This window comes from Anabas testudineus, chromosome 11, assembly GCF_900324465.2.
Source record: "Anabas testudineus chromosome 11, fAnaTes1.2, whole genome shotgun sequence".
Lineage (NCBI taxonomy): Eukaryota > Metazoa > Chordata > Actinopteri > Anabantiformes > Anabantidae > Anabas > Anabas testudineus.
Window position 1 is genome coordinate 1,194,415 of NC_046620.1, and position 17,785 is coordinate 1,212,199.

General features: G+C 39.4%; 1 protein-coding gene across 1 annotated transcript; it reads left to right on the forward strand.

The window, feature by feature from the left end:
- Window positions 1-12,132: 12,132 nt before the first annotated feature.
- Window positions 12,133-16,093, forward strand: LOC113153578. Its single transcript, XM_026347267.1, has 9 exons — window positions 12,133-12,193; window positions 12,527-12,790; window positions 14,325-14,408; window positions 14,485-14,595; window positions 14,941-15,003; window positions 15,235-15,267; window positions 15,367-15,429; window positions 15,797-15,868; window positions 15,969-16,093. Exons 1-9 carry the CDS (start codon window positions 12,133-12,135, stop codon window positions 16,091-16,093), a joined length of 876 nt encoding a protein of 291 aa, XP_026203052.1.
- Window positions 16,094-17,785: the final 1,692 nt, after the last annotated feature.

The following is a 17,785-nucleotide window of genomic DNA, read 5'->3' on the forward strand; positions in this document are numbered from 1 at the left end:
CAGACGCTCTGCACATTTACAGTAGATGTACAGACGCTGCACATTTACAGTAGATGAACAGACGCTCTGCACATTTACAGCAGATGGACAGACGCTGCACATTTACAGTAGATGGACAGACGCTCTGCACATTTACAGTAGATGGACAGACGCTGCACATTTACAGTAGATGAACAGACGCTCTGCACATTTACAGTAGATGGACAGACGCTGCACATTTACAGTAGATGGACAGACGCTGCACATTTACAGTAGATGGACAGACGCTGCACATTTACAGCAGATGGACAGACGCTGCACATTTACAGTAGATGGACAGACGCTGCACATTTACAGTAGATGGACAGACGCTCTGCACATTTACAGCAGATGGACAGACGCTCTGCACATTTAAAGTAGATGGACAGACTCTCTGCACATTTACAGTAGATGAACAGACGCTCTGCACATTTACAGTAGATGGACAGACGCTCTGCACATTTACAGTAGATGGACAGACGCTCTGCACATTTACAGTAGATGAACAGACGCTGCACATTTACAGTAGATGAACAGACGCTGCACATTTACAGTAGATGAACAGACGCTGCACATTTACAGCACATGGACAGACGCTGCACATTTACAGTAGATGAACAGACGCTCTGCACATTTACAGTAGATGGACAGACTCTCTGCACATTTACAGTAGATGAACAGACGCTCTGCACATTTACAGTAGATGAACAGACGCTCTGCACATTTACAGTAGATGGACAGACGCTCTGCACATTTACAGTAGATGAACAGACGCTCTGCACATTTACAGTAGATGAACAGACGCTCTGCACATTTACAGTAGATGTACAGACGCTGCACATTTACAGTAGATGAACAGACGCTGCACATTTACAGTAGATGAACAGACGCTCTGCACATTTACAGTAGATGAACAGACGCTCTGCACATTTACAGTAGATGGACAGACGCTGCACATTTAAAGTAGATGGACAGACGCTGCACATTTAAAGTAGATGGACAGACGCTCTGCACATTTACAGTAGATGGACAGACGCTCTGCACATTTACAGTAGATGAACAGACGCTCTGCACATTTAAAGTAGATGGACAGACGCTGCACATTTACAGTAGATGGACAGACGCTCTGCACATTTACAGTAGATGGACAGACGCTCTGCACATTTACAGTAGATGGACAGACGCTCTGCACATTTAAAGTAGATGGACAGACGCTGCACATTTACAGTAGATGGACAGACGCTCTGCACATTTACAGTAGATGAACAGACGCTCTGCACATTTACAGTAGATGAACAGACGCTGCACATTTACAGTAGATGAACAGACGCTCTGCACATTTACAGTAGATGGACAGACGCTGTGCACATTTACAGTAGATGGACAGACGCTCTGCACATTTACAGTAGATGAACAGACGCTGCACATTTACAGTAGATGGACAGACGCTGCACATTTACAGTAGATGGACAGACGCTCTGCACATTTACAGTAGATGAACAGACGCTCTGCACATTTACAGTAGATGAACAGACGCTCTGCACATTTAAAGTAGATGAACAGACGCTCTGCACATTTACAGTAGATGGACAGACGCTGCACATTTACAGTAGATGAACAGACGCTCTGCACATTTAAAGTAGATGAACAGACGCTGCACATTTACAGTAGATGAACAGACGCTCTGCACATTTAAAGTAGATGAACAGACGCTGCACATTTACAGTAGATGAACAGACGCTGCACATTTACAGTAGATGAACAGACGCTGCACATTTACAGTAGATGGACAGACGCTCTGCACATTTACAGTAGATGAACAGACGCTGCACATTTACAGTAGATGAACAGACGCTCTGCACATTTACAGTAGATGAACAGACGCTGCACATTTACAGCAGATGGACAGACGCTGCACATTTACAGTAGATGAACAGACGCTCTGCACATTTACAGTAGATGAACAGACGCTCTGCACATTTACAGTAGATGGACAGACGCTGCACATTTACAGCAGATGGACAGACGCTGCACATTTACAGCAGATGGACAGACGCTGCACATTTACAGCAGATGGACAGACGCTGCACATTTACAGTAGATGGACAGACGCTCTGCACATTTACAGTAGATGAACAGACGCTGCACATTTACAGTAGATGAACAGACGCTGCACATTTACAGTAGATGAACAGGCGCTCTGCACATTTACAGTAGATGGACAGACGCTCTGCATATTTAAAGTAGATGGACAGACGCTCTGCACATTTACAGTAGATGGACAGACGCTGCACATTTACAGTAGATGGACAGACGCTCTGCACATTTACAGTAGATGGACAGACGCTCTGCACATTTACAGTAGATGGACAGACGCTGCACATTTACAGTAGATGAACAGACGCTGCACATTTACAGTAGATGAACAGACGCTGCACATTTACAGTAGATGGACAGACGCTCTGCACATTTACAGTAGATGAACAGACGCTGCACATTTACAGTAGATGAACAGACGCTGCACATTTACAGTAGATGAACAGACGCTCTGCACATTTACAGTAGATGAACAGACGCTGCACATTTACAGTAGATGAACAGACGCTGCACATTTACAGTAGATGAACAGACGCTGCACATTTACAGTAGATGAACAGACGCTGCACATTTACAGTAGATGAACAGACGCTCTGCACATTTACAGTAGATGAACAGACGCTGCACATTTACAGTAGATGAACAGACGCTGCACATTTACAGTAGATGAACAGACGCTCTGCACATTTACAGTAGATGGACAGACGCTCTGCACATTTACAGTAGATGGACAGACGCTGCACATTTACAGTAGATGGACAGACGCTCTGCACATTTACAGTAGATGGACAGACGCTGCACATTTACAGTAGATGAACAGACTCTCTGCACATTTACAGTAGATGGACAGACGCTGCACATTTACAGTAGATGGACAGACGCTGCACATTTACAGTAGATGAACAGACGCTCTGCACATTTACAGTAGATGGACAGACGCTCTGCACATTTACAGTAGATGAACAGACGCTCTGCACATTTACAGTAGATGGACAGACGCTGCACATTTACAGTAGATGGACAGACGCTGCTCATTTACAGCAGATGGACAGACGCTGCACATTTACAGCAGATGGACAGACGCTCTGCACATTTACAGTAGATGAACAGACGCTGCACATTTACAGTAGATGGACAGACGCTCTGCACATTTACAGTAGATGAACAGACGCTCTGCACATTTACAGTAGATGGACAGACGCTGCACATTTACAGTAGATGGACAGACGCTGCACATTTACAGCAGATGGACAGACGCTGCACATTTACAGCAGATGGACAGACGCTCTGCATATTTAAAGTAAATGGACAGACGCTCTGCACATTTACAGTAGATGGACAGACGCTCTGCACATTTAAAGTAGATTAACAGACGCTGCACATTTACAGTAGATGAACAGACGCTGCACATTTACAGTAGATGAACAGACGCTGCACATTTACAGTAGATGAACAGACGCTCTGCACATTTACAGTAGATGAACAGACGCTCTGCACATTTACAGCAGATGGACAGACGCTGCACATTTACAGTAGATGAACAGACGCTGCACATTTACAGTAGATGAACAGACGCTCTGCACATTTACAGTAGATGGACAGACGCTCTGCACATTTACAGTAGATGGACAGACGCTGCACATTTACAGTAGATGAACAGACGCTCTGCACATTTACAGTAGATGGACAGACGCTGCACATTTACAGTAGATGGACAGACATTCTGCACATTTACAGTAGATGAACAGACGCTCTGCACATTTACAGTAGATGGACAGACGCTGCACATTTACAGTAGATGGACAGACGCTGCACATTTACAGTAGATGGACAGACGCTCTGCACATTTACAGTAGATGAAAAGACGCTCTGCACATTTACAGCAGATGGACAGACGCTCTGCACATTTACAGTACCACTGAGACTCAAGCTCAGTTATCGTGCATCAACTACATCATGTTTAAATTATTTCCTTTGTGTGACAACACCTTCACACCTTCTCCACCCACCACCCCACCCTGTACTTCACAGCACTGACTTCACACTGACCCCTACATCCTTCCCTGTTATTAGGCCCTTTCTGGTCTTTGTGGCTTTTATCACTCATTATATGAATTAAACTCATTTTATATAGAGTTTGGTATTTTTTGACTGTCTCCTTTTTCTTCTTTCTACCGTTACCGGTCATCATGCCATAATTCTGGTTCAGTATGTGACCTCTCTGCACAGAATATTAAACTGGGACTGTGACACTGACCTGTTGTCTGACTGCTCCGTGGGTGTGCAGCCTCCTACACAGCTGATCAGTGTTCACATGCACTTCGCCTACGGCCTTCCAGATGTGATATGTGACACCACTGTTTCTGGTGCAGTATTTCATACTCCCTTCCTGTGTTTTACATCTCGTCATATCGTATATTCACACTGACTTAATTCACCACAAAAAGACAGAATAACATATTTAGATTCAGGCATTAGGTCACTGACAGTTATTGTCAGAGGAACACGTGAGGAACATGCGCTCAGTTCCTGTTTTAAGCTCAGACAGAAGCTGTGGTGCTCGTTCGGAAGCTTCAGTCTGTTTCAAGATGAAGGTGAAAATCTGCAGCTGCCTGTTCGTCGTACTGCTGTCAGCTGCTAACGTCACTGCAGGTGAGAACCTTTCAGAAGTCACTGATAATCTTATGAAGTAGAGAGAGGATCTTTTATTGTTAGTTACATTATTATCTCACAAATCAAGACACTTATTGGAACATGTGCTGCTGATTAGATTTCTATTGACGCTCCTCTGCTGTACTACACTGACTTCTGGTCCATGTTGACCTTTGTTGATCTTTACAGCTGATGAAGTTTCATTTAAATGTGAAATATATAAACGGACGTGTTGTTTTCCATCTGTAGTGTGTTTCTCTCCTGGATGATCTGCTTTCACATCATTTGTATCATGAGAGACAGAGTTTATTTAATGACCATATAATAAGATATGAAACTCAGACAAATCTGCGAGTGTGTTGAAATCTAAATAATAAAATCACATTATAGAGTTCTACAAATACAAAGAGGTGAGAACACAGTTTAAAATTAAATTAAACTAAATGCTCAACAACAACTGCTACTTCATTAATCCCCTTGAGGAAATTCATTTCAGTCACCACGGGTTCAAGGTTCAGGGTTCAGGGTTCAGTGTCTTGTCCAGGAACCATCAACCCTGGAGTTTTTAGACAGTGGTCCCACCAACTGATCCACATCCTTTTACAAATCGTGGCCTGATCTCTTGAATATACTCTATAATATAATCTTTTAATGACAAGAACCACAGATGATAAATCTCTAAAGTCTCTTCATTCTATGTATTTACAGCGTGTTTCACATATTTCTCTTTTCTATTATACATAGTTTTTATAGATTTACAAATTATATTTAAATTTTATTCAGCATCACAACTTGAAAGGTTTGAAGTGTTTGAATGTAGTTTGGCAAACTGTGAGAGAGAGTTGACCACATGAAGAGTCGTTGACGGGTTCTGATCTGATCTTAATGTTAATGTGCTGTAGACGTCACCACAGTGATGTAAGTGGTTTAAAGTGAGCTGAATTTTATTTAACTCAAACTCTTAATGTGAAATCACTTTAACAGATGGTTAAGTTTACAGAGAAGAACATTTGTTTCTGTGTGAAAACCTGTTGTTAGTGTTAAACTTGTATTATTAAGCTAATTTTAATGTCTGCTCACTGTATTTTACAGTTAAATGTCTGATTATCTTCTGTTTTTTTTTTTTTTACATTTTCTTATGATGATTTTTAGTTAAAAACTTTGTTTCTTTTACAGAAATAATCCATGAAGTCAAAGAGAAGCAGCAGGTCAAGTTGAACTGTCCTCACTCTGTGGAGGGTAAAGTGACGTGGAGCAGAGAGATTAATGGAAACAAAGTCGACATACTTACTATTGATGGAGACAAAGAGACAAGATACAATGATCCAGGAAGACGATACAGTTCATTAACAGATAAATCACTGATCATCAGCAGAGCTGTTCTCTCAGACAGTGGAAAATATTTCTGTAACAATGAATCAGCTGTGGAGCTGAAAGTGAACTCAGGTAACATCCAAGTTTATATCTTTATCTTTTTTTTGTTTGTTTTCTGCTTTTTCAATATCACATCTCTGACCTTTAGTCTTTAATTATCTAAACTGCAATAATAGAAAAAAAAGTACTTAAATTAAATTTTAAGTTTTCTTTTTCATTGTAGTAAATGTTTAATTTCAGTAAATATCATTCAGTACAAGAACATATCACACACCTTTAGAACTGATCTCTAAAAAGCCATAAACCTCACTCCATTCAGGTCCCTGGTGATTTGATGTGGTATGACTACAAGCATAAGAAACTTTTGACTTGTTGTTATAATTAATGCAAATTATTTAAATACTAAATGTTGTAAACATAATGTTGTTCTCTCTACTGCCCACTGAAGGTATCAAGACACCAACACCACCATCAACAACAACACAATCTAATACAACAACAACAACAACACCAACAACAAAACCAACAATAACATCACCAACAACACCATCAAATACAACAACAACAACACCATCACCACCAACAACATCAAAGAGCATTACTACAACAACATCAACAACTACAACATCAAAAACAACATTACCAAAACCAACAACAACTACTACCACACCAAATCCATCATCTACATCAGCAGCAGAAACCAACTCAGGTACAACTGACAAACAACAGAAAATCACACTGAGAAAACAGGAAAGAAAAAGCGAGTTAAAAAGATCAAAAAGTTCACAGTGAAACTACAGAGTGACTACAGTATGTAGACGTATTTCTATATATAGATATATAAATATAAGATATATATATAAATATGTTCTCTTCTGTACTTTAACATGCAACATGTCTGTTTCTGTTAATTCTCTCTTTGTGTTGCTGCAGCTCGTGAAAACCAGAAACCAATCTTCGGTCTGATAGTTGGACTTGTCTTCTTAATCGTCCTCGTCCTTTTCCTCATTGTCTATTTGACGTACAGATTTAAAAAACGAGGTGAGTAACAGGGACGAAGAAAGGATCCCTCAGTACATTACACTGTAAAAATACTCCAAAACGTTATATATACATTATATTATACGTTATATCATGTCTGAATGTATTAGCAGAATATGACTTCACAGATTTTCTGAATGCCGACAAAATTGAAGGGTGACTAGTAAAAAGCTAAAGTTTCCTTCACAAACTCTGTCATCTAACACTTCCACAGTCAGTTCAGTCAAATTAGACAGAAAAGCATCAGAGTTGATGTTTAGTGTTTTGTCCTCTTCACTTAAACCAGTCGACCAAAACATTAGAAACAGATACTGTATTATTAGGATGTAATCCAGGATTATCACCTGAGAACTGAGACCGTGTAGCTTCTCTTTCTACATCACTTCCTTCTCCTCTGTTCACATCATAGTTATTTAGGCTTCTGGAGGTTCAGATCTAAAACACATTTCTGTGGGAACAATCCACAGTAACAACAATCCAACTTTAATATGTCAGGCAGCAAAGTCCGAACTAATGTTACAGAAAATATTTCAGGGTGTTATTTTTATTTTTACAGGAAATCTCAACATTAAGAGACAAGATTATGTCTATGCTGAGGTCGTTCAACTCCCACAGTGTCGAACTACTTTTGGTGAGAACTGTTTAGAGAAAGACTGATCTTATCTTGTCATTATGATAGAAAATCATTTCTAAAAATTTTATTTTTCATTATTTTTCGTTCTTCTTCTACTTATGAAATAAGAATCAACAGAACCTTTAACAGTACGTTTTTCTTTTTGTTGTTTGACTGGTGCAGCACAGCCCACTGCAACAACACATATGTACTCCATGGCAACTTTTCCAGGTAATTCAAGACATTTTCTCTCCACTGTTTAGTTGCACAGATAAAGCACCTCCTCCACCTCGTGGGTCTTTCATCACCACAGTGTGAATTCCAGTTGTCTGTACACATTTGTTAAGGTTTCGGTGAAGAATGTGCAAAGTTTCTGATTTTCTGACGGATTGTTTTCATGATGTCAGAAGCACAACTACGAAATACTGCACTCGGTGCGTTAGAGACTCTACATTTGATTTTCAGTTTCCTTTGTTCTTTACCCTAAGTTTGCTAAAAACTGATGTCAACTCTGAGGTTTCTAAAAGCTTGTCACTGACAGTTTTTATAGACGGATCAAATTAAATTGAGCCTGGTGACTCATCATCTGTCATCTTCCTAAGATCAGTAAAACCAGACTCAACATTTCCAGTTTGTAATTTATGTTCTTACAGTGCTGCTTGAGGTTTGTAAAGCATTAATAATTCCCGGCGTAAATATGACCTCAAATGTAGTCTGGTATTCATGGAAGTCATTCAGGGAAGGAAAAACTGAAATAAATCACATCGGGTGGCCACCTGTGGTCTTCGAGGTCCACTGTCCTCCCTGCACTCACAGCTTATGATTGGCTGAACACAGCTGGTAGGTAGTTGGACAACAAGCAGGACAGTGGCTCCCGAGGACCAGAGATGTTGGCATCAAGGAAGGCAAAGAAACATCCGTAGAACAGTTTGTGGAAATGTTCAGTTGAAGTTATAGATTAAAAATGTTGGCACACCGGTTACTGAATGTTCACCTGCTTCAGCCACAGACAAATATTTCAGATTAAATGATTTGTTAATTTTTGTTATAATTTCCTGAATAATAATCATATGTTGATTTGTAAGTGATGTATTTTACACATGTAGACTGAAGTTCTTAGACCAGATCAGACAGTGAGAAGTAGATCAGTGCTGTGTTTGAGATTAGGAAGCAAAGTTTTCTGTTTTCCAAAGTTAAATTAAAACGTTTGTTTCTACAATAAGGTAAATTGACTACTGCTGTGTGTAACCAAGGTTGTACAGGTTAATAACCTTGTTTCTCTGAGTGACGTGGTGTTCTTTATTTTACTGTGTTCATCCAGACACCAATTCACCGAGTTCCCACATTTTCTGATCAGTGATACTTCGTTTGGTGGGAATAACAAAGGTAACTTTAATATTTAGCACATAATATTAAGGAGATAGAACTTTCTCAGATGAAACTGCCGTAAATTTCACAGAATTTGTTTTCTTGATCCACAGGTTTATGAAGTCATCTGAATATTTTACTGCCGTAAAAATCTGCTTCTGTAAGAAATTTAAATGTATAAATAAGTTTTCCTTGTTTTGTCAGTTTCCTAATAGAGGGCGTCGTTTTCTCACTTTTCAACTGACCAACTCAACACATAAAGATTAAAGGGGTGAAATATAAATAACATTACAACAACTTATAATAACATTAACTTTGACTTGAATCCTCTTTAATAAATTTTTGCAATACTGAAGTTTAACCCTATTTATTGGAGTGTTTGTTGTTGTTGTAGTTGTTGCTGTTAACCTCTTAACATGGCACAGTGACATGTAACTGTCCTCTGAGTCAGCTGCTGAGTCTTGAAAATGCAGCGCTCTAATATGACAGGAAACACCCATGTACTGTACCATGATTCTGAATATTTCAACACTGGTATTTTTTAAGATATTAACATCTGAACACAAAGGTTAACCATGTGATCTTTACTGCTGTTTCTCAGTTCTACCAGCTCAGTATTGAAAAGTCTTAAGAAGTCAAAACCTGTTACAATCCAGAGCATCAATCAGCACAAAATGAGAAGAAACTGGTTGAATTACTTCCTGAACTAAATTCTTCCTGCTTCCTTTTATTCCTCAGTTGTTCTTTATAATATTGCTTTTTCATAAATGAAGCAAATTTGATGTACAGAACGATGTACAAAACAGCGCCAGTGCTGGAGAATTAGATGAATTACATCTGCTAGTTTAAACCACCACAACATTTTATTGTGCATTGTTTGATGTGTATGAATGAATTTGTCATTAAAACAAAACCACTAGACATGAAAGTTAAAAAATAAAATAACATACTCTCTGAAAGTTGAGTCATTTATACAACATGTTAATGATACAGATCTGATGCCCTTTAAGCCATGTGGTGCAATAAGATGTGCAACTTCAAAGATGTAAGTGGTTTCTGGGTTGGTTGAGGTTATTTTAACATCAGATCATCATTCTTTCTTTGTATGACAACAAACTGCATAAAATGTTCATAGGTGCGACCGGATGAGGCCAAAGAAAACAGAAGAGAGGTGAACAGCAAATCAGCTGCACCGAAACTCAAAGGTGGAAGATTTGGACAGAACTTGACAGACAGTGTGTTTAAAGGAAGGGAAGGAACAATGCAATAACATAATAATAATAATGATTATTAATAATAATTAATAATAACAATTAAATTACAACAATACAATAACATCTGAACTACACAGGGGGGTCCACCTTAAATATTACATTAAATTAGTGTCACAACATAGAAATGAGGCATGTTTTGATTAAATAATTTCCATTTTTTTTATTTAACTAACTGGCCCTGTATCATAAATCTGTTTCTGGCATTTGTAACAAACCCAACTGATGAAAAATTTACTGTAAAATCATCGAGTTATTGAGATTTTAATTGTTAATAAAAATAATAAAGTTAGCTTAGTTAGCTGTTAGCCCGCACAGATTAAACTTCCTAATGACGTCTTTTGCTTCCTGCTTCTCTTCTAACTTACTGCACGTTGTACAAGAACAACTGTGTGTCCTCTGATCTAATATGGACGAGAATATCCTGGGAGAGACGACTCCAGTGCCTCAGCAAAGTGTTGACGGCCTTTGACCCCTAAAGGCCACGTCAACCAGGCCAACATCATGTTGTGTTTAATACAGAGGGCGGAGGAAGGACTGGTGAGATCTACCTAGTACTTATATCAGTGTGAAGGAGGGTTCATGGTGAGATTTTATGCTGACTGTGAACCTTTACTGTGAAACTCTAACCCCAACATTAACAAATTAAACATTGAGCATCAATGAATTAGTGACCGTTCATTAATCCAGTGAACATCTGATCATCATGTTAATAGAAAGTGGAGCTGTGTTGTAATTAATCCTAAACAGGAGCTGTTTCACTGCTCAAATCTTCTGGTGACGTTACAAAAAGTCAAAAACATCTCCAGCACTTCCTGTCAGTTCACACCTTGTAGCATGTTTCCTTGAATCTCACACTTCTATCTGTTGTTGTGAGAAACAGTCTAAAGCTGCTGTTGTCAGGGTGATGTGTCAAAACTACGATGATGATGATGATGAAGGTGGTGATGATGATGATGATGATGGTGATGGTGGTGATGGTGGTGGTGATGGTGATGGTGGTACACTGTGATACTGCAAGTCTTTGGTCTTGGTGGTGTAAATGTACCACTCCTGCCCACGGTGTAGGTGAAGGTGCAGCTGGCTGATTAAATGCACCTTTACAGTGTTAGAATCACATGTGAGCTGCACCTCAGTGAAGGTTTGTAGTTTGTCACCTTCTAGCAACAAGTGAGATTCTTCATCCTCATTAATAGATGAAGAGACAGACGTGTCTCAGGAGACCGGAGCTCAAAGCAGACTGAACACAATGTCATGACTGTGCTGCTTCGTCTGTGGTTAATGTGGAAGTTTGACAACACAATAGAAAGTGATGTGTTTAATAATGACGTCCTTTATTTAAATACGTCCCAGTACACAGTTAGTTCCTCTGTGTATTTCAGACTCATGCTGCAGTTTAACAGCTGAATCAGGGAGAACTGCTCTGACTCTTGTTCTGTAGACACAATAAGGAATTATTCTGAATATATATATTTTTACTGTCAGTACTTCATGTGTCTGTGTCTCATCATGCTGTAAATTCCTCAGAATTCATTCACCATAAAAAGAAATGCTGAATAATTACATGGACATTTGTCAACGTGGATTGTTGCAGAACGTACTGAACTTACAGTATCTGAGCCGACTGATCAGTTCCTGTTCTCAGCTCAGACACAAACTGTGGTCACAGCTCGTTCAGAAGCTTTAATCTGTTCCAGGATGAAGGTGAAAATCTGCAGCTGCCGGTTCTTCTTAGTTCTGCACTGTAACGTCTCTGCAGGTGAGAAGAGACACAGGAAAGTGTATTTAATTCAAAAGCATTGTTTATGTGATGTGTGGTGATGGTGTCTGTAAGGTGCTAAAACAGAATCAAGTGCCAATCTAGTGGTATGCACCATGTTTTCAAGTTTACAAATCAGCTGAGACACAGACTGATCATGAATGTCACTGTTAATTTACCTAATTTTCTTTATTAATAGATTTTGTCTGTGAACTGTAAAAACAGACTGAAAGATACTTCTTACTTTATTCAATCGACAGATCGAATGTGTTTAGTTTGGAAAGAGGAATCATTTTATTTTTTAAATGTTGAAATTTTAAAATTCTTTCACAGAGATAATCCATAAAGTCGAGAAGCAGCCGGTCACTCTGCGTTGTTCTCACTCTGTGGAGGGTAAAGTGACGTGGAGCAGAGAGATTAATGGAAACAAAGTCCACATATTGACCATTGATGGAGACAGAGAGACAAGATACAATGATTCAGGGAGACAATATGGTTCATTAACAGATAAATCACTGACCATCAGAAGAGCTAAAGTCCAAGACAGTGGAAAATATTTCTGTAATAATGAACCAGTGGAGCTGAAAGTGAACTCAGGTAACATCAAACTTTCCTTTTAGTCTTTGTGCTTAAAAGTTGAATTCTTTAAACATTGAATACAACAGCACAGAAGTGAAATGATGCATTCAAGTGTAAATGTAGCTTTCAACAACATTAATTAACAATTAATTAACATTAACGAGTTATTTCTCCATAGTCTTCTAAAAATACTGTCTGATAAGAACAACATCATGAAGGTGCTGCTTTTACTTCCTGTTTATTTCTTTCTTCCTCTTCTTTTTTACAAACTCTGTCTCCTAATAATTAAGTTCATGTGCAGCTAAACAACATTTAGTTGTGTAGTGAACGTTCATGATGTGGTGATCATTCATTCATTCATTTGATTAAAGTGTTGGTTTTATTATTACAAAGTGACACTAAAGCAGGCGGTTGGGTGGTTTCTGGTTTCTTCACCGTGCAGCGCTGACACTGGTGGTTTCATCTGTGAGAACATTTTACCGATCTAACAACGATGCACCACCTCTCTGCATCAGCGGGGGTGCATGGTTTCATGACTTTCTGTGGTGTGTGTGTGTGTTTTTTACCCTTTCGCCTGCTTCATTCTGTCTCATACTGAAGGCAACAAGCTACCACCCACAACGACCTCAATGCCAACTACGTCTAAATCCACAACAAGACAAACACTTTCAGCCGCCACATCAAAACCACCTGCAAGTCATGATAAAAAGTCAAAACTAGACAAGAGGAAGGACAAAAAAATAAGCAAGCTGACACACAATTCATTCAAATGTGATTAATAAGTAGAAGAAGCATAAAAGACGTCTTCAGACGTAAGGTTTTTTAAAATTTAAGATAAAGTCACAGGTTTAAAGTAGAAAAGTGAGATTTAGGTTTTAGTGAGAGAAGTCGAGCTCGTAACCTGATCAGGAAGGAAGTGGTTTGAGACTAGATTTAATCAAAATTCAGTTTAACTGTGTGAAAACAGAGCTATAAAAAGATATGTATAGAATTTCAACTCAGAGAATGTCGTACCAGGTGCCAAACCTTTTAAATACTGTCACTTTGAGCAGGACAACGTCAGGCCTCATTCTCCACGTGCTTTATGGACAGAGTGTGGATTTGACGGCTATCTGCAGTCCACAAAATGCTGGATGCATCATGAAGAGTGGATCAGACTGAAGTCGTGTAGTGGGAACACTCCACCTTCAAAACTGCAGCAATTAGTTTCTTAAATGATAAAAAAGTGTAAAGACACAAAAACTTTTCTGAGCAAGTTGCAGCATCAAATTCTAAAGTTGCTCATATTTCTGCGTCATCCAGGTGAAGTTACCTGGAAGTTGAGTCAGAAGCTGCTTGATGAGTAACGAAACGTTTCATCGTGACAAGCAGGAAGTCCAGTTACCATGACTCCACCTCCACATAAATTACTATTACTACTACTCTTACATCACTGAGAATCTCTTTATAGTAACTTTTGTTGGATAAATGAAGTTTCAGTAAATGAACAAATCACACTGATGATGATGTGATGACTGATTTGATGTAATGTTGTTCCCTCTGATCCACACAGAAGACAGAAACACATCATCGACCACCTCCTCTGCTGCTGTTAAAACTTCAGCTTCAGCCACAAGTCCGTCACAAACAAACGCAGGTATGAGAACAACTAAAGGTGCAGTTTGTGATGTAATGAGCTCCCAGTCAGTGATTCCTACTGTGTCTTCCTGCAGCTCCACACACTGGTACTCGCCTTCTTCATCATCGTCCTTGTCATCATCATCATCGCCTGTACTGTACTAAGAGACGCAGGTTGAAAAGACGAGGTGACGGTGGTCAGGAAGGTATTTAGATCCTTTTTCTAAAGTACAAATATATTATAAATGAAGTGTTATCTCATGTTACCTTAAATACTACACTGTAAAAACACAACATCTGAAACTGAAACTGTTCCTGAAGTCGAAGTATGTGAGTAGAATCAGGACGTGTTGAGACACAACGACAACTTGTAGAAGAAGAAGAGCGAACGTTCATATCTTTAAGAAAAGATTTGGAATTGTTGTTTGGTGTCTGAAAATGCTGCATCAGTCTAAAGTATCATGATGACGTGTTGACGGCTCCTCGACACTCAGCTCTGTGCTCCCTCTGTCGATCTAAACACTGAATGAATGACTGAATCTTCTTTACAGATGAAGACATTTATCATGTCTACGATGAGATCCGGGAGGAGATAAGGTGTCAACCTACAAACGGTGAGAGTTCACAAGTATTGGGACGTCTTCCTCTCTCTGTTCCGTGAAGTCGTCACAGACTTTTCTGTACAGTGAATCTAAAATGATCCACTTCACCACATGAACCTGACAATGTGCAGCACGCCAGCTGACAGCTGTGGTCACATGCAGCTGAAGCTACTTTAAACCCTTCAACAGAACATGGTTTAGTTCTTCCTTATTGTTCAGCAGGTGTTTTAATCTCCTATACAGCCACAGCTACGTACTGCACGGCAACGTTTCCAGGTAAATAATCCAGTATTTTCCCACCTTTCCTCTTATTATAAACTAATAAACTTCTTCTTCGTCTGTTTATTAAATGTTTACTGGTGAATGATTGAACAGGTGGATCGAATCAAATCGAGCCAGATGACTCCACCATGTGGGAAACATCAGGAAACAACAGTGGTAAGAACTGAGTTTCCTCTTCCTCAGTTTCTGAGTCAATATAAGTTTAAATGTGATTTCAAACTGGACGTGAATTCATTGAATCTAATGAGTTTAATTTGTTTGTTTTTAACTACTTTTAAGTCTCGTATGATTATCTGAGTGTGTCACTCGTTCCCAAACCTGATACAGGACACGTTTTTAAAGGTGACGGAGAAACATCTGTTCTGTCAGCAAAAGAAAGAAACTGTCAGGAATCATTAAATGAAGTGATGTGATGTGTGGAGAAGCTTCCTGAACACCTGAACAAGGCGACACTGTCTCGACTCACTGTAGTGAAGCAGAAATCCTGGTGACAGACTTCACTTTGTCTTCTTCTGTTTCCCAGAGATCGAGTTTGATTCTTCTGAGTCCCCGGGTTCCTTCATCGACGATCCTGCGTTAGACGAAGATATTAAAGGTGAATTTAAAGAACCACAGCTGAATATTAAAAACAAATCATTTGAATTTTAAATACAACTGAAAAAGAAACTGTTTTAAAAGTTCATTTTTTTCCACAGGTTCATCAAAGCTGAGCGATAACACGTATGTTTTACTGGAGAAACCACATCACCTGGAATCAACACTGAGCAGAGTCTGTAGCTGCAGCTCAACACTGAGCTCATGTAAAAACAGATGCTTTTAGGAGAATATATAATAAATATAAAATAGAATAATATTATTATTATCTATTTTTAGTGTCTTAGCATGGTGCAGAGACATAAACTGCTTCTGGATCAGCTGTTGATTTGTTGTGTTTCTTTCTCTTCAGTATTAAAATCTCTGTAACAACATGTTACAGGATAATTAATGTAAAGTTGTTTTTTAATCTTTAATCTTTAAAACTGTCACAGCTCAGCTCTGTTCGTTTCCTTCTACTGTTCCTCCGTCTCTCAGCAGATGTCCTCAGTTCAGTCCTGGTTTCTGCTCCAGTCTTCATGAGCTGCTGTAAGTTTTACAAACCACCAGGTGTCGCTGTCATTTCAGGGTTTCGTTCCCTAAAGCTTGATAACGTTCATCCATCACTACTTCATCACCAGAAAACCTCGGGACGAAGGAGAAGCAGTTTCTGACAATAAGAGTAAAACATTAAACTCTTCCGTACTTTCATTACACAGTTGTGTAACATTCAGACTCTGGCTCCTCTTTGTTCTTCAGCTGGTCTCTGACTGTCCTCTGTGATGATGAACCAGCTGTAAAACAGTTAGTAAAGTGCAGTCCGACACACTGTCCTGTAGATGATGAGCTGTTGCTAACCTTTCCTGTTTCTGCATCACGATGTGTGTTAGATGAGAATCAGGAAGACTCTCGAGAATATCAGAGCTAAAGGTGTTGTTGGTGTCATTCATTCTGAATTTTATCCACCAGTCTGTTTTACTGTGGGTGCAAACTGCTGAAATCAGTCTATAAGAAAGATTTCACTCTGGAATCTCAATAACGACATTGTTAACGTCTGATGGACTCTAACGAACACACTGGCTGAGTCATGGTGTCGTGATAAGATGGCTGACTGTTAAAACAGAAGCTTCTGACTTTATGCACAAAGACTAACTGGGTCAAGTTCAGTGATTAAAATAAATACTTCCTGAAACTGACACACGTCCGCTTGCATCATACACCGACACTAAGAGGTTTCTTTAATATTGAGGCTCTTCGAGGGCCTCGAGTCTGGTCGGAACAGCTTTATTGTAGCTACGTTTCTGCCTCCTCTCCTCTGACTCGCAGTTTAAAACCCCTCTGTCTAAAAACCTTCAACAACCATTCATCCAACAGTCGTTGAGATGTTTCACAAGACCTTATTTATTTCAGCCTTGCGGTGGCGCTAGAGGTTAGAAGTCCCAGTAGGATTCATCCTCTGGGGATTATGAGTGTTGATTTTCAGAGACTCTGCAGTGGTTAAGAAAGCAGAACGTGTAAAAATAAGATGGATGCTTGAACAAAGCTTCATCACAGGATGACGGTGCTGGTTTGATCTGAGTTCAGCTTCAGAAACAACATTAAACTGTGTTTGAAACAAAAACCTGTGTGAACTTGAACTGTTTCTCTTATCTCTCACAGAACGTGACTCTTGTATCTGTGTGTGGTTTCAACTCTATCAAGCTGCTGCTGAGAGGTCGAAACCATCCAAACACAACGTGTTGGTCTCTTTTATTCTAGATTCACGTGCTGATTGACTGAGTGACTGATTTAAGTTGTGTTTTCACCTGTACTGTGGGTCCAGAATGAAGTACTCTGTGTAAAACTGGAAACTTTAACAGAATATGATAAGTGTTCAGTACTTCTTTGACCCAGCGGCGGATGTGAGCTGCTCCCTTTTCTGTTTCTTTCTTCAGTTTTA

What these genes read in the sequence shown, in the direction of transcription:
- LOC113153578 (XM_026347267.1), top strand. Translation starts at nt 12,133, where the DNA reads ATGAAGGTGAAAATCTGCAGCTGCCGGTTCTTCTTAGTTCTGCACTGT. An exon ending in GGAGCTGAAAGTGAACTCAG is followed by an intron (nt 12,791 to 14,324) that starts GTAACATCAAAC and finishes TGATCCACACAG; the next exon opens with AAGACAGAAACACATCATCG. An exon ending in AACATCAGGAAACAACAGTG is followed by an intron (nt 15,430 to 15,796) that starts GTAAGAACTGAG and finishes TCTGTTTCCCAG; the next exon opens with AGATCGAGTTTGATTCTTCT.